Source organism: Acanthisitta chloris, unplaced genomic scaffold (genome assembly GCF_000695815.1).
Source record: "Acanthisitta chloris isolate BGI_N310 unplaced genomic scaffold, ASM69581v1 scaffold34247, whole genome shotgun sequence".
Classification (NCBI taxonomy): domain Eukaryota; kingdom Metazoa; phylum Chordata; class Aves; order Passeriformes; family Acanthisittidae; genus Acanthisitta; species Acanthisitta chloris.
Window position 1 is genome coordinate 1 of NW_008682614.1, and position 20,742 is coordinate 20,742.

Genomic DNA, 20,742 nt, shown 5'->3' on the forward strand with positions numbered 1-20,742 from the left:
GGAGCGATCGGGGACAGAGTTCCGCGGCCGTAAAGTGTTGGCTTGGCCAGCAACAAACACCCCACCGCTTCTGGCCCCAAGGGGAATGTGCTCGAAGAATATCATAGAATTATAATCATTATATAATCATAGAATTATAGAATCAACCGGGTTGGAAGAGATCTCAAAGACCATCGAGTCCAACCCTACTGTGGTTACTAGACCACGGCACTAAGTGCCACATCCAGTCTCGTTTTGAAAACCTCCAGGGATGGTTAATCTACCACCTCCCCGGGCAGCACATTCCAATGCCTGAGCACTCTCTCTGTAAAAAATCTCTTCCTAATATCCAACCTAAACCTCCCCTGGCAGAGCTTGAGTCTGTGCCCTCTTGTCCTCCTGCCTGCAAGAAGAGACCAACCCCCACCTGACTCCAACCTCCTGTCAGGTGGTTGTAGAGGGTGATAAGGTCTCCCCTGAGCCTCCTCTTCATTTCAGTTGTTCGTGATCTGTCCTTAATATTCATAATTATGGATACCTGACATGGGAATGGACAAATAGCTTAAGGGGCTACTCGTACCCACTGATCTTTGCAAGCATCTACAAAGCGTTACAGCTGCTGGCTAAGGATGATGTTCAGCTGCTGGTGAGTATCATCAAAAAACACACCTGCCACTAAAATTCAATTTAAAACCATTGTATTTAAATACAGTGTATTTTTATTACTGTCTAGGTAAAATGCAGAGCCTTGAATTTGTCAGTTAGAGATGCATGACCACACAGACCTCACTGATGCGCTTCCCGTGGGGGTGGAACTCATGCATAGATCTCTAGTCACAGCACTGATGCCTGTGACTGCAGAGGATTATTCCTGGCCTCCATCAGTCTCCTGGAGTTTCACATTTGCCACTACATCATAATTGCTTAGTAGTTCAGTTTTCCAAAGTGTTCCAACAATATTTGTACTAAACTCACTAACAACTAACTAACAACATCCCCTTTCAATTTCTGTTGGAGATGAATGGCAAAGACTTCTAGTTTCCATCTCTGAACACTTTCAGTTGAACTTCAGATGTTCTCTGTTTCGGCAGAAATACTAGTCTTACCCAAGGACCTGACTATTATTTTGTAAAACCATAAAAAGCTATAGAGAATATTCACTAATTCACTATTTTCATACCTAAACAGTCATGCATGAATTCAGTAGTTCTGTCTTAGAACTTGGAATTTAACTTGGCTTGTTTCAAGTTCAGTTTTCTCTCTGCTTACACAGATCTGGGTCCCTAGGCTTGCACAGGCAGTGTTGGCTGGGTTTGCTGACGTGAAGCTTTACTCACTAGTGCAACACCTTGAAAATGCAGAAACAGCAAAGTGCGTGGTGAGTTGCAGCCATAAAAAGTTATGCATGTTAAATAAACACTGGTTCTGCAGTGTGAGCAACAGCAAAATGTCGTACCTTGGAAGAATTGCGACTTCCATTTAGGTGAATGTGTTCTAATGTGTTGTTCATGCTTGTTTTCAGCTCTTCTGCCAGCTGTGTTCCTGGTTTACATGGTATTCCTGTACCAGAACTCTAACAAACACCATGGAAACTATTCTTACCATTTTTGCTCTTTCCTACTATCCCATAAAAGGCTCCAAGATGGGAAACAGGTGAGAAACTTTCTCCTAACAGTACTGATTATTTTTGGCTTGGGATGACACCAATCTACTGATACTGTTTAAAATGCTTTTATCTTAAAATCTTAGGCAACCAAAGCCACTTCATTCATGGAGCTCTAGCTCATAGAAGGAACATTGTGGTATTTCCTGTAAACAGTTTTTTGAGGTCATGTTGCAGCTGGTGTGTAAAATTACTACTCCCGTTTCCTTATGCAGTGACGTTATGGGAAACTTTATTTTAAACTTTAAAGGACTGGCATATGTCCCTTAGCTTGGGAAAGGATCGCAAAAGCTTTTTTTGGTTCAGATACAGGTGACTTTGTGGTCACGACTTCATTAACAGCTATCTTTCTAAAGCACCTATGTGCTTCTAGTTAGCAACTCCATTGCTACTAGAGCAATTCTATAGCTGCAGCCTTCCAAGCAAAACAGAGTATCTGTACTGAGAGAATCAAAGTTACCTGCAGTATGAAAAACCTTTTGGCCAGAGACATGACAAGATTTCAGTTGCTGAAATGTCACAAGCCCTTTTGATAAGCTTCTGAGTTTATGTTCTTTCTTTCTAGTTGCAAATATCTAGCTTTGGTAGCCCTTGCAATTGTTGTTCGTCCCACTGCTGTTATCCCATGGATGCCTTTGCTCTTCAGTCATTTTCTGCAAGAACAGAGGAAAGCAGACCTAATCCTACACAAGTGCATTCCAGTTGGGTAAGTTCTTTCTGCATTTAAACTGTGACTGTATCACGACATTGTAAGAGTGGTTTTACCACTGAAAGGCAGACAACCCAAAACTGATTTTGTGTAAAAAAACGAAGGGAACAAATAGAGTCCTTTTGCAGTAGTTTAAGGAAGGGGGATGCATCCTATAAATTGCTGTATATGCTGCAAAAAACCACTACAAGAGATTTCATGAGGGTGAGAGATGAACTGCATTCTGGCTTAATCTGGGATTGTGCTGAGGGTACCAGATGATGGCAAGTGGCCACTGTAAAATGGCCATGGAAGATGGATGATCTCACAAATACTAGGAATCAGGGCATTCTGACAGCCCTGGAGAAGATACAAAAGCAATTCAGGCAATATCAGTGCAACAAACTTTCCATTTTTGCAGATTGGTCACAGTAGGAACCTCTTTAATAATTGACCGTGTGTTTTTTGGTGAGGTAAGCTGTTTTCAACTTGACATATAAGAAGAAGGTTGGGGTTTAATATTCTGGATGTCTCTTGTTTCTGTGCCAGTGTCTGGCCTATGATCTCTAAAGATATCCCAAGCCACAAACCCTTAAACACTGACTTTTCAGTTCTTTCAAATCATGGACTGTTACATAAAATCATTATGTCAGCTCTCAACAGTTACCAACAAACTACAGACTGACACAATTCTGTGTTTAATTGTTGAGCATAGGAAGTCTGTGATGGGTCTTGGTAGAAGAGGAACCCTGAAGTATGAATGAAAACATTGTATCATTTAAGGCCATTGAAATTGAATGTACCTGTTGGTTTTCACTTTGGATTTGTATTTAACTTCTCCCCAATCTCACAGTGGGTACTGGTTCAACTGAACTTCTTGAAATTCAACGTGCTGCAGAATTTGGGAACATTTTATGGATCTCATCCTTGGCACTGGTACTTCACTCAGGGACTACCAGTCATCTTGGGTACCCACCTGCCTTTCTTTATTCATGGCTGTGTGCTGGCACCAAAAAGATATCACATCTTTCTCCTGGCAGTGATTTGGACAGTGGTGGTGTACAGGTAACTTCTCCTAAGTGTAACTACTACCTCTGACTGGTTGTGTTCTTTTCAAAACTCATATCCTCTCTAGAACAAATAAGCACAGTATTCAGGTTAAGTGATAGAAGACTTCAAACTATTCAAACACTCCAAGAAATGCAGTCAGTTATAAAACAGTCACTAGAATTTGATGCAATACTATTTCTTGTATTGTTACCTCTTTTTTTAGAATTGATTAGACCCTTAAAGAATAAAGTAATTTAGCATGAAATGCTAGGGCTGTTCTTCCAGTCCTGTGCTCTGAAACACATTGTGTCAACAGAACTGATGAATTTAACTTTCTTGCTGTGGTATTTTGTGTTTTATTACAGCACACTAAGCCATAAGGAATTCAGATTCATCTATCCAGTACTGCCATTCTGCATGTTTTTTTGTGGTAAGCATTGGTTTCAAATGGCTTGCAACCTTCCCTGTATGTAATTTTTACCCAAAGAGGGACTGTTAATAGTCAGTGCAGGTGTTTGACAAAGGATTCTTAGAACTAGCTTAACCTTTTCTTACAGGTAGGGGAAAAGAAGAAAAAAAAAATAAGCAAAAAGCTGAGGAATAGCAAGTGACCATAACACAGGTAGAGAATCTAGCATGGATAAAAGTACTTCCTGCAAAAATGACAATTGTGTCAGCGACTCCTAACTGTTCAGCAGTGCCACCCTTACAGTGATTCTAGTTCCTTGGCTCCTCTGTACTATTTTTCTACACTGTTCTTTCAAATATACCTGACAAATGCCTTTAAGTATGCAACAAAAAAATTGAAATACTAAAAAACTACAATTAACCTTTTCTAGGTTCAGATGCTACAAAGGAAAGATGAAAACTTCTGGAACAGGAAGCTGTATAGCTTCAGTTTAAATACAAGTTCAAAACAGATGCACGCTGTGATTTTCTTTAACCTGTTCTGCTAGTCTCAACAAAAGTTAATCTTAAAAATTCTGCTCTCTGCTGAAATCAAATATGTAAGAAGTCTTGGCTTAGTTCAGTAGCAGCAAGATGAACCAGTTCTACCTCATGTGCACAAAGATTCCAATCAAACCCCTATTTTGTAATACTCCTCTTAACTTTCATGTCTATAAAAGAATGAGGTCATTATACAATTTATCAAGAACTCATTATCATCTGTTGGATACTTGAGTAAAGAGAAAAAACTACAGAAGTTACTTCTGATACAAAGAGGTCTTAGTTGGTCAAAACATTATAAACTAAAACAGAAAAACCCCACATGAATTTCAAAGTAATGTCCAAGCGCACAAACATAGGCTAAGACTGTTTCACAAAAACAGTGAAAAAGAAAAATGCCTATAATGGAATGTTTCCACTTCTGTTTAAACCACAGACTAATTTGTGCATTTTGTTTCCCTTTAAGATAAAGATCTGCAATTTGTCAGAACAGATCTACTGAAGACTAATCTAACTTGCTTGCTACTGAACAGTCCTGGTGTAGCTTGTCTCTTGTGATTCAGTACAGGTGCTCACAAAGCCAGGCCATGTAAAATGTTTTTATCTCCTGATACTGACAAACACATGACTTAGTAAGGGTTTCCAGACTGGGTGCAACTTGAAGCTATCATCTGTGTCATGTTCATCTAAGTTGTGGTTGCAAGAAACAGGTTTCTGCAACGATCTCCCACCAGGAGAAACGTCTTTTCCTATTATTAGCTCCTTCAAGAAGAGTAGGGGAAAGGGGCAGCAATGGGAGATGGGAAGAAATGGAGGAGTATGCTCTCTTCCAAGGACAGTAGCTCAAAATTTATTAACAGTAAGGGAGTGCTGTAGCTTTCAGCATTCCGGAGAAAAAGAATACCACAGCCATGCACATGTAGTTACCATTTATTCTGGCTCCACTTGGACATGCATGAATCAGAACACATAAGTGAGTTGCCACATACCATTCATCCAAACTATTGAATGGACTATTTTTCACTACAACAAATTTAATTTAAACTCTGAAGAGACAAAGCACTGGTTTTGAAATCGTATTTCTGTACTTCAGGAGACAGGTTGTGGGCTTCAGATTTACCCTGTTACATCCAAGAGTTAAAAAGGGCAAGGTCTAACTTTTGAATTTCCATTCAAAGAGTAAAGACTCAAAGAAGACTAGTATGGTATATCAAAGCAAGGTATTGTGTTCAACTGAGTAGTGGTTTGCCAATGTATTAAGGTACTTTCAAAAACACTGTGTGAAACTGTTAGTACTTGCTTCTCTCCCAGACTTAATCAAGTGTTTCTGCAGGATATTCTTTGAGACACCTGAAAGCATGGAAGAAATCTGCAGCGAGTTTCCTGCTCTTATCCAACTTGCTCCCAGCCCTGTACACAGGCCTGATTCACCAGAGAGGCACTCTGGATGTTATGAGTCACATACAGCAACTCTGCAATAACTCTTACCAGTCAGAAGCTTTTGTCTTCATCATGATGCCATGCCACTCTACTCCATTTTACAGGTATCACGAGTTAACTGTACTGTATTAAAATCTATATGTGATCAGAAATTAAGATTTCTTAACAGAGACAGATGTAGGAAGAGCTTTGATTTTTCACACAGTTAATACAGAATGGATAGGGGACATAAGCCAAATGCTTCTACCACAGGATAAAATTCAGCATCTGAGTTTCATTCCATTTTTGTAAAATAGCTTTGTGTGAGGATATGCAGTAAGTCTAATGACTTCTCCAGGTATGTCACACTGCTTCATTAGGGCAACTTTTGTAGCAAAACTAAAGACTAATTGTTACAATCAAACTGCATTAATTTTACCTTCTGCTGCTAGGCAGTCAAGAAATGTAATTACAACACAGTGACTGAGGTCACTATTCCAGACTGAGGTCTGCAGTAGACCCTAGCAAGTAAACAATGTTAAACCAGATACAAACAGTGAAGCTGATATGGAAAAGTACCTTTTTAAGAAACCAATGTTGTGCAGATGATATTTTTAAGATAAATCTGCTTTCTTGAACTGCTAACAACAGTCACAGCAGTTTGGAGCTGAATCTGCTTGTTCTACTTTACTTTCATATGAAATACTGAAGGGAAGAAAATATGACTCTGAGGGGAAAAAACAGTTACTCATTTTGGTTTTGACTGAGGTATATTTTAAAGTGATGAGTCATTTCAAATCTTAGATACTGATCAGTTTATCATGAAAGTGTGTTTTTGTTTTTCTCCCTAGTCACGTTCACTGTCCTCTAAAAATGAGATTCCTGGAGTGTCCCCCAGACCTAACTGGCAATGAGAGCTATATTGATGAAGCAGATGTGTTTTACTCTAATCCCCTTGGCTGGCTGAGTAAGGAGTTTTACAATGACACGTTATTACCCAGCCACTTGATCCTCTTCAATGTGCTAGAACAGGTATGGTGACTGCAAGATGAAACAAACTACTTTTGAGGATAAGTTACAAAATAAATTAAGGGAGAGTTATAGTTCAGATTTTTTAACATTGTTGTCCACAACTTTTTTAAACATAAATTAAAATTGAACCCTCTAGTCCAGAATACAGTATTGATATCATTCCAGTGATAGACACTTAACACTCATATGTGCCCTCTCCTTTGTGCAAATTCCACAAAGTCATGTTTTATGAAATTCTCCTCAATCCATGTTAAAACAAATGTGCCATCTGTTCCCAGAACTTGCATTTTCCAGTAAGCAACAATGAAAAGCAAAAATGCCTGCAAGTCAAAGTACCTTTTGCCCCCTCAGTTCTTTTATGAAGTCCATGTACTCAAACGACGGTGTCTGGTGAATATCCACTCCAGAGAGGATCAGACTGGATAGGCACTTCTTTGCTTACCTAAAATAAAGGATAAAGCTTCCAAGGGACAGTTGAATTGATAGTTTTCAGAACACTTTGGAACACTGTTCGTATGCTTCCAACTGCACCTTCTGACTGTGGAAAACTAATAGATGTTCATTTACAGGAAATATCATCATTTCTAGCTTTAAGAGGCTATGAGAAAACAGCCACTGTCTTTCACACTCATGTACCTCAAGGACGAGTTGGAAGCCACATCTACGTCTACAGGAGGAAAACTGAAATGAATCATACCTGAAGATCAGTTTCTAGACCTAAGGCCTAACGAGATCAGTTTTGCATAGCAGTAACTATGCTTAGAAGACTTCGTACTGCAGAAAGGAGGGAGCAGTGAGTCTGAAACCAGGAAAGCTGAATGGGGAGTGTGGTTGGTCAGCCACTGGCTGGCTGGAAACACAAAAACCTCTTCCTGAAGGCCACTTCAGTAGCAGTAGGGCAGGATGGGGTTGCTGACCTACCTTACAACACTAGAAAAGATTGGGAAGACCAAACTCGAATGAATGCTTAATATAAAAATAGACAAGACTGGACCAGTTTTATAGAACTGTACAGCTATGCTAAGTTTTATAAATAAAGACTTTTACCCACAATGTCTCTTTATTTTTTTTCTACAATATGCAGATATGCAAGACATTTCAAGTGTTTAAATCAGCAAGCTGATTAGAATGCAGCACAGCAAATTCTTCACAATTCACCAGGCTCTTGAACCCCCCCAAAGACAAGACGCAAATATAAGATTACGAAGCACTAACAAATACTTTACCACAATGTAGACCTATTTTTTGAAGGATGAGATGAAGTTAGTATATCAAACATTGGAGTTATTAGTTGGTACATTATGCATGGCTCAAGCTTGAACTACACTAATGGAATGCAATTAAGCATATTTTTCATACACAAGTCATTGCATGCCTAGTTTCTGCAACAATACTGCTGGTACCCAAACTATCATCACTTCCAAAGAACAGTTGAAGCAACAGTACAGAATATGTAAATCAGAAAGCTTGACTTCTGCCTGTTAACAAAAATGTGTAAAAATCAAATTATCCAGAAATAAAAACTTGCATCTTGCTGCTTTGTTGAAAAACAATTATAGTTTCCAGAAAGAATGCAAATTCCAATCTTACTGTTACAATAAATTACTCAGTATTTTGGATCGAAGGGTAATTGCCCCAATTCTATTTCAAGATTTGCCATGTGTCTTCCATTAGTGCGACCATGTTTATGCCATTTACCTTCTCTTTTATTACGCTGGTTGTACTTCTGAGCTTGTTTTTCATGTCTGGAATTTTCAGTTTGTGTAAAAGGTCTTTTAGGTCGACTGCAAGGAGTAAACAAAAGCTTATTACGACTCTGATGAAAGCATCTAAAAGCATTTTGAAACACATTTACATTGTCAAGAACAGCTTTTAACATGCTGAGGCTGTCTGAAAATAAAATTAGTATTAAGTAGTCCTTTCTCTGGCAAGCAAAATGGGGAGGCTTTTGTTTGTTTAAATCATCAGTAAGATGGTATATGTGAAAGAAATGCTTTCCTAAAAAGCCCAGTGCTCTGCAGCTGGTGGCCCAAAGTCTTTTAGAACAAAGCCAGGTAAACACCCATTTGATTATCCCACTGCGATGCCTGAGGAAAGCCTCAATCTGTTTTTCAGTTATTCTATTACCTCTATAAAAACAAAGAAAACTTTGCAGACCCTTAGGGAAAGGCTCTGGGTAAAGAGGTCACGTACAGTCAGTGCAGTTATACAGAGACAAAGCTGCTGCTCTCCTGTTGCAGGTTTTGATGCAAACAGTGCATTTTACTACAGGCTCTTACCATAGGACTGTTGTCTTTAGCCTTCTGCAAAGCTAAATTAGGGCCATTTTCATCCTTGGTATCACACAAACTTCTGTATAATACTATCAGTAAATTAATTGGAAATTGTTTTTCTGCAAACTCAAATTCTCAATTATTTAATTAAAAATTAAAGTTCATTTCAATAATAAATTAGGAAGATTTACTTGCACTATAAATAAAACCATAAAACATTAAAACTACACATTAAAAAGGCTACTGATAATAGGCCTATCATCCTCATGGTTCAAGTTTCAATAGGAGAAAGTACTACCTCACCTAATATTTAGTAACCCCAAATACTTAATAATTCCAGCTGCAATAAAATGCATGAAATAATAAACAACACAAGTGCAAAAGAGAAATCTGACCTAAGAACTGCACCTTGGGCTAAATAGTGAATATGCTTTGCACTGAATACCAGCACAGGAAAAGTTGTATTTGGGCTACAAGAACAACTTCTTGCGTATTATAAATTAGTTAATATCACATTTTTTCTTACCTGATCAGAATAAACATTAGCACAAGAGAATATATAGCAAATTTTGTAAGAGCAATGACATGTATATTTCATGTGGCTTTTAATAAGTGGTCCACAAAGAGCAAGTTCCACAGTGTGTTATGGCTGCTTGCTACTCTCTTTGCCAAAGTCTACGCAGTAGGAACAGCCCACCAGATCTAGCTCCACTGGGGCAGCCAGGCAGCACAGCACAAGTGCTCTGCAGAAACCCTGAGAAAACCTTCAGACACAGGGAAGTAGGAAGCAATTCATGCCAAGGACCTTTGTAAGCAAGTCTGAACAAAATTCAGACAGGTCAGGATCTGAGATCATGATCACATCGTCATGTGATGAGCTCTGCTCTGGGCATACAGACTAACTCAGTATTACACTAAGCTACAAAGGGAGAGTAGTGAAATTCCTGCATGGAATACACCTGTCAGAACAGGAATCAGACTGCTCCAATATATTCAGAAACCTCATTCAGGGAAGGACAACGAGGAAGTCCTAGTTAATGCTCCTTCCTTCATTGCATCAGAGAGGCTCCAATCAGATCTGTTCAGACTAAAGTAATCCTACAGGCAGTTACACAGTTTTCTAAAGAACTCAACAGAAACCTTAGATTGTGTTATGGACACACACAAAATTTATACCCAAGGTACAGCAGATCCACTTTATAGAACACAATCCAGTATTTCCAGTGAGTGCTTCAGAAAATCTTCTAGCAAGTACATACATATATACACAGGCACACACATACATATATACCTGCTAGAAGACCACCTAGCAGAAAACAAGGACACTAGTTGCCTTTTGAAAAACTACTTCACTGTGTTATCAAGTTCAGGAAATGTGGAAACAAACCTGGGTCCATACTGGGGTGAGTTATCATAATGGAAGTAGTATCTGTAGACATATTTGTCCAAATCCTCAAAAACCTTTTCATTAGTACTTTGGTATTCCTTCATATCTTCCAGGTAATCCTTGACATCATTAACAAAATCAGTGAACAGCATCTGGTCATGTATAAATAGCCCATCATGAAAAAACTTATTGATGAAATTTTCTAGTTCTCTCCAGTGATGAAAGTTATGTACAACTTGTTGCAAATACTTTTTCATAAGCCGATTAAATTCATCCACCCTGATAGGATCTGACTCTCTGTTAAACAGACTCAGGAATTCCTGATGAGCACATTCAAAAATACCAGAGCAGCCCTTTAGGACAAACTGATGTTTTCTACCACACAAATGATCATTGAGACATTTCTCTGAGTCCGTATCTTTTTCAAATGCTGTAAAATGATGTTTTCTTCCAGTTTTGAAGTCTTTGGGCATGTTAGGTCCCCTGTAATGTGTGTGCTTCGGGTTCTCGTAGGAGCTATGGTCTCGGTAAAAAGTTCGAGCTTTCTTGTTTGCCTCGTATCTTTTATCATTTGATGACTTCTCCTTTTCATCAAAGATATTTTTTGTGGTATCTTTGAAGTGTCTGAATGTAGACTTTACAGAATCAGAGAATTTTTTCAGGTTTTCTTTCACTGCTTCTTTAGCCTGCTTAATCTTTTCTTTATGGTGTCTTACAAACTCTTTTGTGGAATTTTTCATAGCATCAAAAGTTTCTTTAACTGAACCAAAAAATGATTCCTTGGATTTCTTTCTAGTCTTACTTTGCCCTTTAGCACCTTTCCTTTGTCCATTTTCATAAGTTTCTTGTTTTTCACTTTGGTCTTTTGCTTCAACGTAGAGCTTCTCCCATAAGTCTGAACGTTGTTGCTCAAAGTTCAGCTTTTTTTCTAGTTCTACTAGTCTTCCTCGCAGAGTTTCTATCTCTTGACTTTCTCGTAATGTATTATCATCAGCACTGTCAGGTGTTTGACGAGAACTTAACTGTTCAAGTTCTTTTTTTAGAGCTTCTGTAATGTGACGTTCTTTGTCCAGTTCTCGCCTTAACATCTGTGCCTCTGCAAAGAGTGTTTCCTTTTGCCTGAGAAAGTTGTTGTTTCTTTGCTTTTCCTCTTCCAAATGTTCCCTTAGTTTCTGATTTTCCATTACAATAGATTCAGTGCTAGTACCTTTATCTTCTAAGTTTCTAATTTGTTGTCTTAGCTTCCTTAATTCTTCCTGAAGTGAGGCCAAAGCTTTTTCTTCCTTCTCTAGAGATTCTCTTAAGTGCTGATTCTCTGCAGCAAGACTTTTTTTTTGAGAATCAAAGGATTTCTTCTCCACCTCAGTAAAGGTCAAACATGTGGCAAGATCTCCTTTAACAGACTAATAGAAACAAAAAGAAAACAAGCAAACTTACTACAGTGAGAACTGTTACAACTTTAGCTAGAAAGATGAAAAATCAAGGTAGCCCGAACAGAATTTACTTGTCATTTTGGATGCAGTGGCACATAGCACAGTAAGATGCAAAAATAGAGCTGGTTTGTTTATCTCAGATAGACACACAAACACTTTCTTGGCAACAAAGACCATGTGAGAGAGTTCCCTTCCAACCAAAGGTCATCACCCCTCACTGGTACTGGTATAACTAGCTGAAGGATAGTGAATAGTGTACACAAATTGTGACATCTTAAAAGGAAATCTAAATGTGTGTACTTGCTGTTGATTTATGTCCACCAAACCAGATTTACAAATTACAAAACCAAAAAAAGGAGCAAAGGCATTCAACTGCTGGGGCAGAAATTCAGCAACTGATTTTGAACCACATGCTGAAAATACGTGTTCATGTAACTATATTCTAACACAAAAGGATCTCTCCAGTCTGTTGGCTCTAGACTAGCTCCTTGATAAGCTCTAGAACATACTGAATTCTGTATAAATGCTAAGAGCCACAGGAAAGCAAGCTTTAAAAAAGACACATACACAAAGCACTCCCTAACCTTCTCTCTGAATGATGTAACAGTAGAAAATTAAAAGTAGAAATTAATACCCACTGATAACTTAGAAAGTAAATTCACTAAACCCGTAGGTTCCACCTATAATAGGTTTTTAGCACCATGTTCTATTTCAGCTGTCTTCATCAATGTCAGCAATGCCTGCATTATGTCAGAGGCAAAGAGACAGTCTGTGTGTCTAGGTAACTCCTAGACTACACACATAAAACCCAGTAAGTTTAAATACATTCCATGAACAAGTTCAATCAACATAAATCTTTGCCAAGAATTTGGGGGAAAGAAAAACTACATTCTCAGAAAAAACTTACTACAGACAAAAATTCAATGGATTTGTGTGATAAATTGATTTCACTTTGTGCCAATTACACACACAAGGACAGAATACTGCAATGACTTCCAGCTAAGCTCACACCTACCCCCACTTTATGCTGTGCTTGATCTCCCTGCTCTTGTTGGCACTGGTAAAGGTCATCTTTCATATCTCTTAGTTCACGTGTCTTTGTCACCAGCTGCTGCCGTTTCTGGATCTGTACTGTACCTACAGAGATAAAAAACATTCTTTTGATAGCCTGACTTACAGTAAGTAGTTAGAAGAGCTGAGGAACATAAATATCACCTTTATTGTCTCTTCAAAAGCATTCTTACCTTGCCATTCCTGCCCAGTACTTACTAGTAACTGTTTAACTGTAACAAAATAAAGATTATAAAACCAGATTGTTACATACCAACTCATTTCTTCCGACGATGAACCATTTCTCAGACCCAAAAATTCACTACTACACTGGTTTTCACTTGATAACAAAACAAGGAATTTTGGAACACTACACAGAAGTAAGTTAGATCCAAACCAACAAAGGTTATGCAGGAAAGAATATGTGTGACTTCTTTGTCATGTTTTTAGTAACACACAAGTCAACCAGGATAAAAGGGAGACCATTGGTCCATGCATTATCCACTTCAGAACTACAACTCTGACTGTTAAGTTACATGAATAAGAGCATATTAGCACAGTATTTAATCTTTCATGCAGAAATACAATTATTACACACTGCTCACAAAGCAGCAAGTATTGCAGGCCTTGTCTTGCCATTCTTATCCATGAGTGAAGGCTGAAGAGTAAGCAAATATCCTGTTTTTGTCAGACAAAGGGCTGAGAAACACAGGTTTTCAGAAAAATTATCTTCATTATACTAATCACCAATTATTTTTCCATCAAGGACAACTTCTTGACTGGTACTTCCTCATCTATACACCTGTTCTCTAAATCCTGACACTGATGAAGGTTTTATTTATTTGCTTTTAAGATTCTCTTGAATTGACTCTAGAGCAGAAGTCAATAGCAATTTTCATGTGTATCTTTCAAAACCAACACAGTATATGCAGAGCTCTATTTCTATATTTAAAGGCAGGGGGAGATGTATTATTAAACAGAAGGAATAGTATAAATACTATTACACTGAGGAATGCTTTGTACTCTCTTAATTTTTATTAAATCTATCGTCAAGTATGACCCTAAAAGCAGACAGTGGTCTGTTAAACCAAGCTGAACTTCAATAGTTCAATTCAGCTGAAGAAAAGCAGTGTTTTTAAATTTACAGAGTCCTGGTAAACACTTACTGGAAGCACAGATCCTTACATAAATGAATTTAAGTATACTGACAGTAAATTTAGTTCTAGTATTTATGCTTTATAGTTACTTTTGAAGAAGTTCATCCTAAGAATCATGAAGACTGCATCTGAAAAAATCATCATTTAATGTAAAGGGCTCCTGTTAAGAGGAACCTGCATTATAGAAAAACACTTAAAACTCTATTTCTCTCCTTACCAAAACCCATAATTTAGATACAGTAAGCAAAAAAAAGACATTTAGCAACACTGAAAATGAACATAATGAGGTGCCATCCCTCAGTAACTGGTTTGTGTTTCCAGCTGGTACTAAGTCAGTAATCTATCCAAATCCCTAGCATTACAACCATAGTCCCTTTTGCAGATTCTGGTTAAAGTACAAAATTAAATATCTGAATGTCCATAAGAAGAAAGTTTTCTGGCAAGGATCTCCTCCCCAGCTTTAGCTTTACTTGCCACCTGGAAAGCTTGTCCTCCTTCTGATCTCACTCCAAGAGCATCATAAAGCCAGTTACCTCAGTTTAATATTGATTCAAATCTAATCCTAATTCCTTTCTACATCTCTAAAGTCTTAAAGAGGTCCTGGAGCTCTACCTAAAGGGAAAACCCCATCCTGATACTGACATAAAAAATGAGAAGTGATTTCATAAAATGTAACCCTTCCCAATCTTCTTACATGACAATTGCCCTAACATTAGAAGACTGCTGTGGAAAACATTCATCCCAAATTGAACCACAGAAATGCAAAGTACTCTCCAGGGAGATTTCACAAGTTTGTGTTAAAAAAAAAAATTCAAAACAAGAAAGATGGAAAGCAGGAGCTGATTTCCCTTCTAGTGGCAGGAAGATCAGAAGAACTTTCACTTTAAGAAGCAAAACCTAAAGCTACAGAGAGCTACCTTCTTTCTGCTGAAAATGCTGCCATCACTGTCATCAGTGATCACAACTTTATTTAGAGGTACAGGTTCAATCAGTGAACAAGTGAATTCCTTAATAAAGGCATGACTCTGAGTACCTTTTCAGAACTTATTTCTCATCCATAGACCTCAAACTTCTTTAAAAGGATAGTATTAATCATTAACAGCAATTGAAACACAGTGAAGTGATGAATAGAACTGAAACCTCAAGTTATCACCACCAAGCATATCCCAGACTGGTCTGGTCACTCAGCTCCTCTATGTTTCTAGCATGTCAGTGTACATCAACCAGTTTTTACACCAACTGCTACTACCTGCTGCAGCTGCTACAGGTGGATGTGACTGGGTTAGTTGTTCCTCTAATCCCACATACACTAGCAATTCTTGACACTTGATTTATTCTTTTTTTTCTAATATAAGTATGCATACATATACGGATGTGTGTGTACACATACATGTTCATAATTTAAAAGGTAAATCTGAATGCAAGCACAGCATCCACAATACATCACTCATGACTCTTACCTTCAGGTTTACCTAAGAATGAAAAAAAATTGGGTTCAAGTGAAAACTTAACTCAAAATAAGTCTCAAAATTCACATCCCTAACAATGAGTCAAAACCAAATCCAATAAGAATCATATTCCCATTCTTCAACTGAATCACAAGTTTTCTTATAAAGACATTTTTCATAACTAAAGCTACTCAGGAAAAATTACTATTAAAAATAAATGTCCTCTCTTACTTTTATCCTAACACATGTATCTTAGAAAACCAGGATTGCATTAGGTGGATTAGGTCTGGAATGAGTTCTGCTGCTTTGTTAAATGTAGTGATAATTTGTGTAATGCTTAACTTTAGGCAGCACACTGAACACAGAAAAAAATTGCTGCTATCCTGGATTCCCTAAACCACTGTGGAATTTCAAGGACAACTACAGCATATTTTTCTCAGAGGAAAATATTGATACTACAAACTCCTGTAGAAAGTACAGCTTGCTCTTACACCTACCAGATGAGTACACCAGGGACAAAAGCCTGAAAGAATTCTCTGAATGCTGTTAGGAATGGTAATTCTTAACCATAAATTTATTTCTAGTAGAAACATGAAGGGTACACACTACGCTGAGAACAACAAGGCACCAAAATTTAATTTCTATTTATTTACTTCAGTTTTGGTGTTCTGTATATTAAATACAGCTGCACCACTGAAGGACCTTCCTGTATTACCCATACATAGCAGCTGCTTTCTCTCACTTTTAAGTTTGGATTGTTAGCAGAGAGCAAGAAAAATTATCAGTCACAATCAAATCGCATTTTTGATGTAAGATGTTGATTCTATGTATTTTGCTCCCTATAAACTCACCATAGAAGTGCCCAAAGCCCATGCTGATTGCTATCACCAAAGCCAGGATGATGCATCTGTTAAGGCCACTGCTGAACTGCCGTTTGTGCTGCTCCTCCCTGGGAGGCTCAGCCTCTGCTTCAGCTGGAGCTGCTCCCTCAGCCTCGGAGCCAGAGATCAGCCTCTTCTTAGTGCGGCGTTTCCGCACGGTGGGGCTGGACTGGCTGCTGCTTTCATCACTGCTTGATTCATCGTTGCTAGCCTGAGATGCAAACACTGAAAAACAACAGAGAAGAGTACTTAAAATGCTTTCATTGTTGCTTTACAAACCAACTGGAGTATTAAAACCATGGAATGCTTCATCTCCAGAGTTAACAACTAAACTATCAAAAGGAAATGATAATCAAGAAATCATTAGCAAAAACCTGTATGACACTTCCCCAAATTCTAACATCCACTCACTAGAAAGTGTTTCTTTCAGGCAACCTGCCTCTTACAGCATCTGCACTTACTGCCTCTGCAAATTCTTGTGTAGTGGAAAGGTTAAGAATTCAGTTTTCCTCCTTTGCAGCTATTAAGACTGAACTATTTAATAATCAAAAAGCAACATAAAGGCTTGCTACAAGAAAGCCTCCTAGAAGACAGGCAGAGTGTTATTATACTCTCCCAAAACACTTCATTCTGTGACCTATACGCAGCTGCAGACAAAATTCCAATAAAGTTCCATTAATGTAGGCATTAGAAATATTCCATGCCAACATACAAATTTGTTTAAAGATGAAATTTTGTTTACTTTTAATGTCTACCTTATACTACTTATTAACATCTTTACCCACCTTACCAAAGAGCCATTTTAACCACTACTGCCCAGGAAAAAAACACTTGGATACTGTTCTGCTTGCCCTTCCCTAACACTGAATCCCAAACACTTCTATTACCTGACTGATGTTTTGGTAAATTGAATTGGTCATGATTTAAGATAAGAACAATTTCTAACCCTAAAATAATAATCTTTTATAGCATTTTTGTTATGATACCATTTGTGTGTTCACGTTCCTATGGCCCCAAAGCCATATATTCTAACCAGGAAAACAACAACAGAGCTGTTAATTGCTTGTTCCCATTAAGTGGCACAAGCATTTGCTGTGTATACTGTAAATAAATTTCCATAATCCAGTATATAAATCATTATCATTTAATCTCCCTCCTTTAAAACCATCATTTTCAAGTGAGAGGTGAGTATCAAGGGGAAGCAATGGTAGGGTGGAAAAGTAGCTTGCAAGTATCTACGTCCCTGTACCCAATTCACATGCCTGAAACAGAGTCTTTGTGACCAATGAAGCCTCCAGCACATGACAAAGTGCTACTGCTCAGACACTACATTTGCTGCCCACAATTACACAATGCTAATGCCCCTTCTAGAAACTTCATTCTATCAGACATCATCACTCAAATGGTGCAAATATAAATACAGTTACTGTCCTTGAACAACTGAAAAATCATTTGTTTGAGCAAAACCATGCACACATCACTGAATAGACAAGAATGCCAAGCACTGCTAGCCATTAGCTATAAAAAGCATTACCAATTAAAATTCCTCACTTAAAATAAATTACAACTTCATAGAAGTGATTGCATCAAGCTCAGAAAAGATTACCAATTAGTATCTGGAATACATGCCTAATTTCTGACTCCATGGACAAGCAACATGACAGATAACAGAAGATAACTTCTCCCCTTACTAAAAAGCTCCATTTTAGTCACTTAGTCAAACCAGACCAACCAAGCAGACTTAGCAATAAAGGCAAATCACTGAAACAGCAACATAGACATGCAAATTCTTCAATGAATTTATATAGCTTGGCAGAGAAGGACACTACTTTAGAATCAGTCATTTAAGGAGATGCATACTTCCCCAACCCTGGAAAATAAAGACAAGAATCAGAATGCATTACTAGCATGCAGAGGTCAGACATTATAGAGGAATATACTGGACATACTTCATAAAACAGGTGTTATTATTCATATCTGGGCGGGTTTAAGGGATTTTTCAACATCCAAAGAAACTTACACACATAGAATACAAAAGTGGTTAAGGAAAAAGCTGCTTCTAGCCAAATGAGGAAATTCTTTGATATACACTGGACAGCAAAGAATAGGAAAGGGGAAAAAAAAGACAATTAGAAAGCAAAATGCTCCGAGACACTTAGAGCCATTCATAAGCACTTACTGACAAGTTGTCAACAGCAATTACACTTTCAGGCAAGAATGACACTGCCCTACAGCTGCTGTAAGAACTCAGTACAAAGCTGTACCCTAACAATCACAGGATGGAAAGGACTATAAATGAAACAAAGTGTGACCACCATAGCAGTCCAAAATTCTAAGCTTCTACTGCCACTTTGACAGGTCAGATCTACACTAGAAACCAGAAGTAGTAATGTCAGTTATGAATATGATTTTTCCCTGACATTTCTGCACAGACACAACTCATGCCTAGATGCAGTTCAGTGCAGCATATGAGCACTTCTACTATTTTACCTTCACTCATGAAGTGATATTAAAACATTTTTGTTTGCAGAGTGAAGACAGCCTAAACAGGAATTGGGCTGCAAATAGAAGTGGCAGAAAATCCTTGTAGAACATTTTAGTATCTACAGTAGGAAAAACCTGAAGCTCATCCTTTTCCAACACAACAGAAAACTCAACAGCAAGTAGATAGCAAAGATTTCTATTGCCAAAAAGTGGCATGAAAATGTTGGCTGCAAAAACCTTGGTATTAAAAATAATTGCAAAAGTACTTGAGATATTTTCTACAACTCTTAATCGATGAATGCACAGCACTGAAGACTATGCTGAAATCAGCTTAAGTTAGAAGGAAGAAATTCTTTTTGCCAGTCATGCACAGATCTGGAATCCTGCAAGAGCCATTCAATTAAACAGTCAAGCACACATTAAAATGTATCACAAACCTTACGGATGTCCATTCTGAATCTACATGCAAGATTAACCTTTTTTTTAAAAAGCAAATTAATCACTGACAGCTTAGCCAAATGCTTCAGTGAGGATTGGCTTTCAGCATGTCTGGAACATCACCACTGTAAGATGGAGTCAGATTGCTATTAAAAATGGTAGGAACACTCCATGCAAGCCATAAGCAATCAGCTTCACACAAGCTGATCAAATTTAATCACACCACCTTGGAAAGGAAGACTGCGAGACACATGCTCTTTCACCTCATTTCCCCATCCCCTTACACAACCAGGTATCTTCCTCAGCTTCTCCAGCCAACTGACTTTTGTGTACAAAAACATAGGGGGGGAAAAAAAAAGGCATTTTTAGAACTCAGCCCTAAAAAGAAAAAAAGAAAGTCAACCAAATTTTAAATTAAAACTTAAGTCAAGTCATTCAGAAGACTTCAAGAAAGCAACAGCTTTGTTACAAACCATCACTGGTTATAATTAGATCCTAAGCTGTCATTTTCTGTTTCCAATGGATACTACACAGATACACGAACATTTAATGATGCTGTATCCTACTTCTAAGATGAAACAGTAGATGAAGTAAAACCCTGCTCTTGTAATAAACTTCATTTGAAAGGTAAAAAATCAGCAATACCGAAGTGTTACACAGGATAAAGACAACAGAAAGACTACAAACAGGCAGCCAAACAGAATTCTAGAGGCAGGCTAGAGAACTAGAGAAGAATAACACAACAGGAAGTTGAGGGGGTTTTGTTGGGGGGTTGTTTATTTTGTTTTTAACTGGACAAATATTCATACCCTTTCTCCTGAATTAGTTCTCATGGTGCCAAAAATCAATTCTCTCCCAGCTAGTCATTTATGCCAACTCCATAAAAACCCAAAAGATTACCAAAAGAAAATCTGTAATTATTTTATAATCTAAAAGTAGTTTTAATTCTCCAACATATGCTACAAATTTACTTTCTATTTAAAATAGTGAACACTTAAAGGAAAAGATCACTTTCAAATAAAGAGATTGCAGACGTACCTTTGGCTAGAATTTTAGAGTTAGGGCACCTAGAGGTTTTCTAGAGACTGCAAATACTTGGACATGTACTCAACAAGACCAGTATTTTTTGTCCCCTCTCCACACAAGAAAGTTCCCTAAGCCAAGACTGGTTTGGGTTTTTTTTCCAGGTGACATTTTGCATACAGTTGCTTAGTAAATTATTGCTCTTACCAGTTTCTACATGGGAAAATGCATATTGACTGCTAGAGGAGGAACCCATATTAAAATCCTCTGAAGTCTGAGCTTCTTCACCATCAGCTGGAGCTTCCTCCTGACTTTGAGTTTCTTCTGGTTTTGGAGCTTCAAGTGTAACAATGTCCGAATCATCGCTAATAGTTCCAATGCAGGACCCA

At 37.9% G+C, this 20,742-nt stretch overlaps 2 protein-coding genes across 2 annotated transcripts; one reads left to right on the top strand and one right to left on the bottom strand.

Moving 5' to 3' along the window:
- Nucleotides 1-508: 508 nt before the first annotated feature.
- PIGB (phosphatidylinositol glycan anchor biosynthesis, class B) lies at nt 509-7,606 on the top strand (the record flags this gene model as incomplete). The annotated part of the gene is made up of 10 exons (XM_009078599.1): nt 509-625; nt 1,253-1,357; nt 1,502-1,632; nt 2,208-2,348; nt 2,752-2,803; nt 3,184-3,395; nt 3,746-3,810; nt 5,662-5,872; nt 6,599-6,779; nt 7,349-7,606. Coding segments are annotated over 10 exons (1,347 nt in total), but the record flags the coding sequence as incomplete, so codon positions are not given.
- Nucleotides 7,607-7,783: 177 nt separating this feature from the next.
- CCPG1 (cell cycle progression 1) lies at nt 7,784-20,735 on the bottom strand (the record flags this gene model as incomplete). The annotated part of the gene is made up of 5 exons (XM_009078598.1): nt 7,784-8,563; nt 10,440-11,842; nt 12,888-13,009; nt 16,379-16,633; nt 20,561-20,735. Coding segments are annotated over 5 exons (2,133 nt in total), but the record flags the coding sequence as incomplete, so codon positions are not given.
- Between the last annotated feature and the right edge of the window lie 7 nt (nt 20,736-20,742).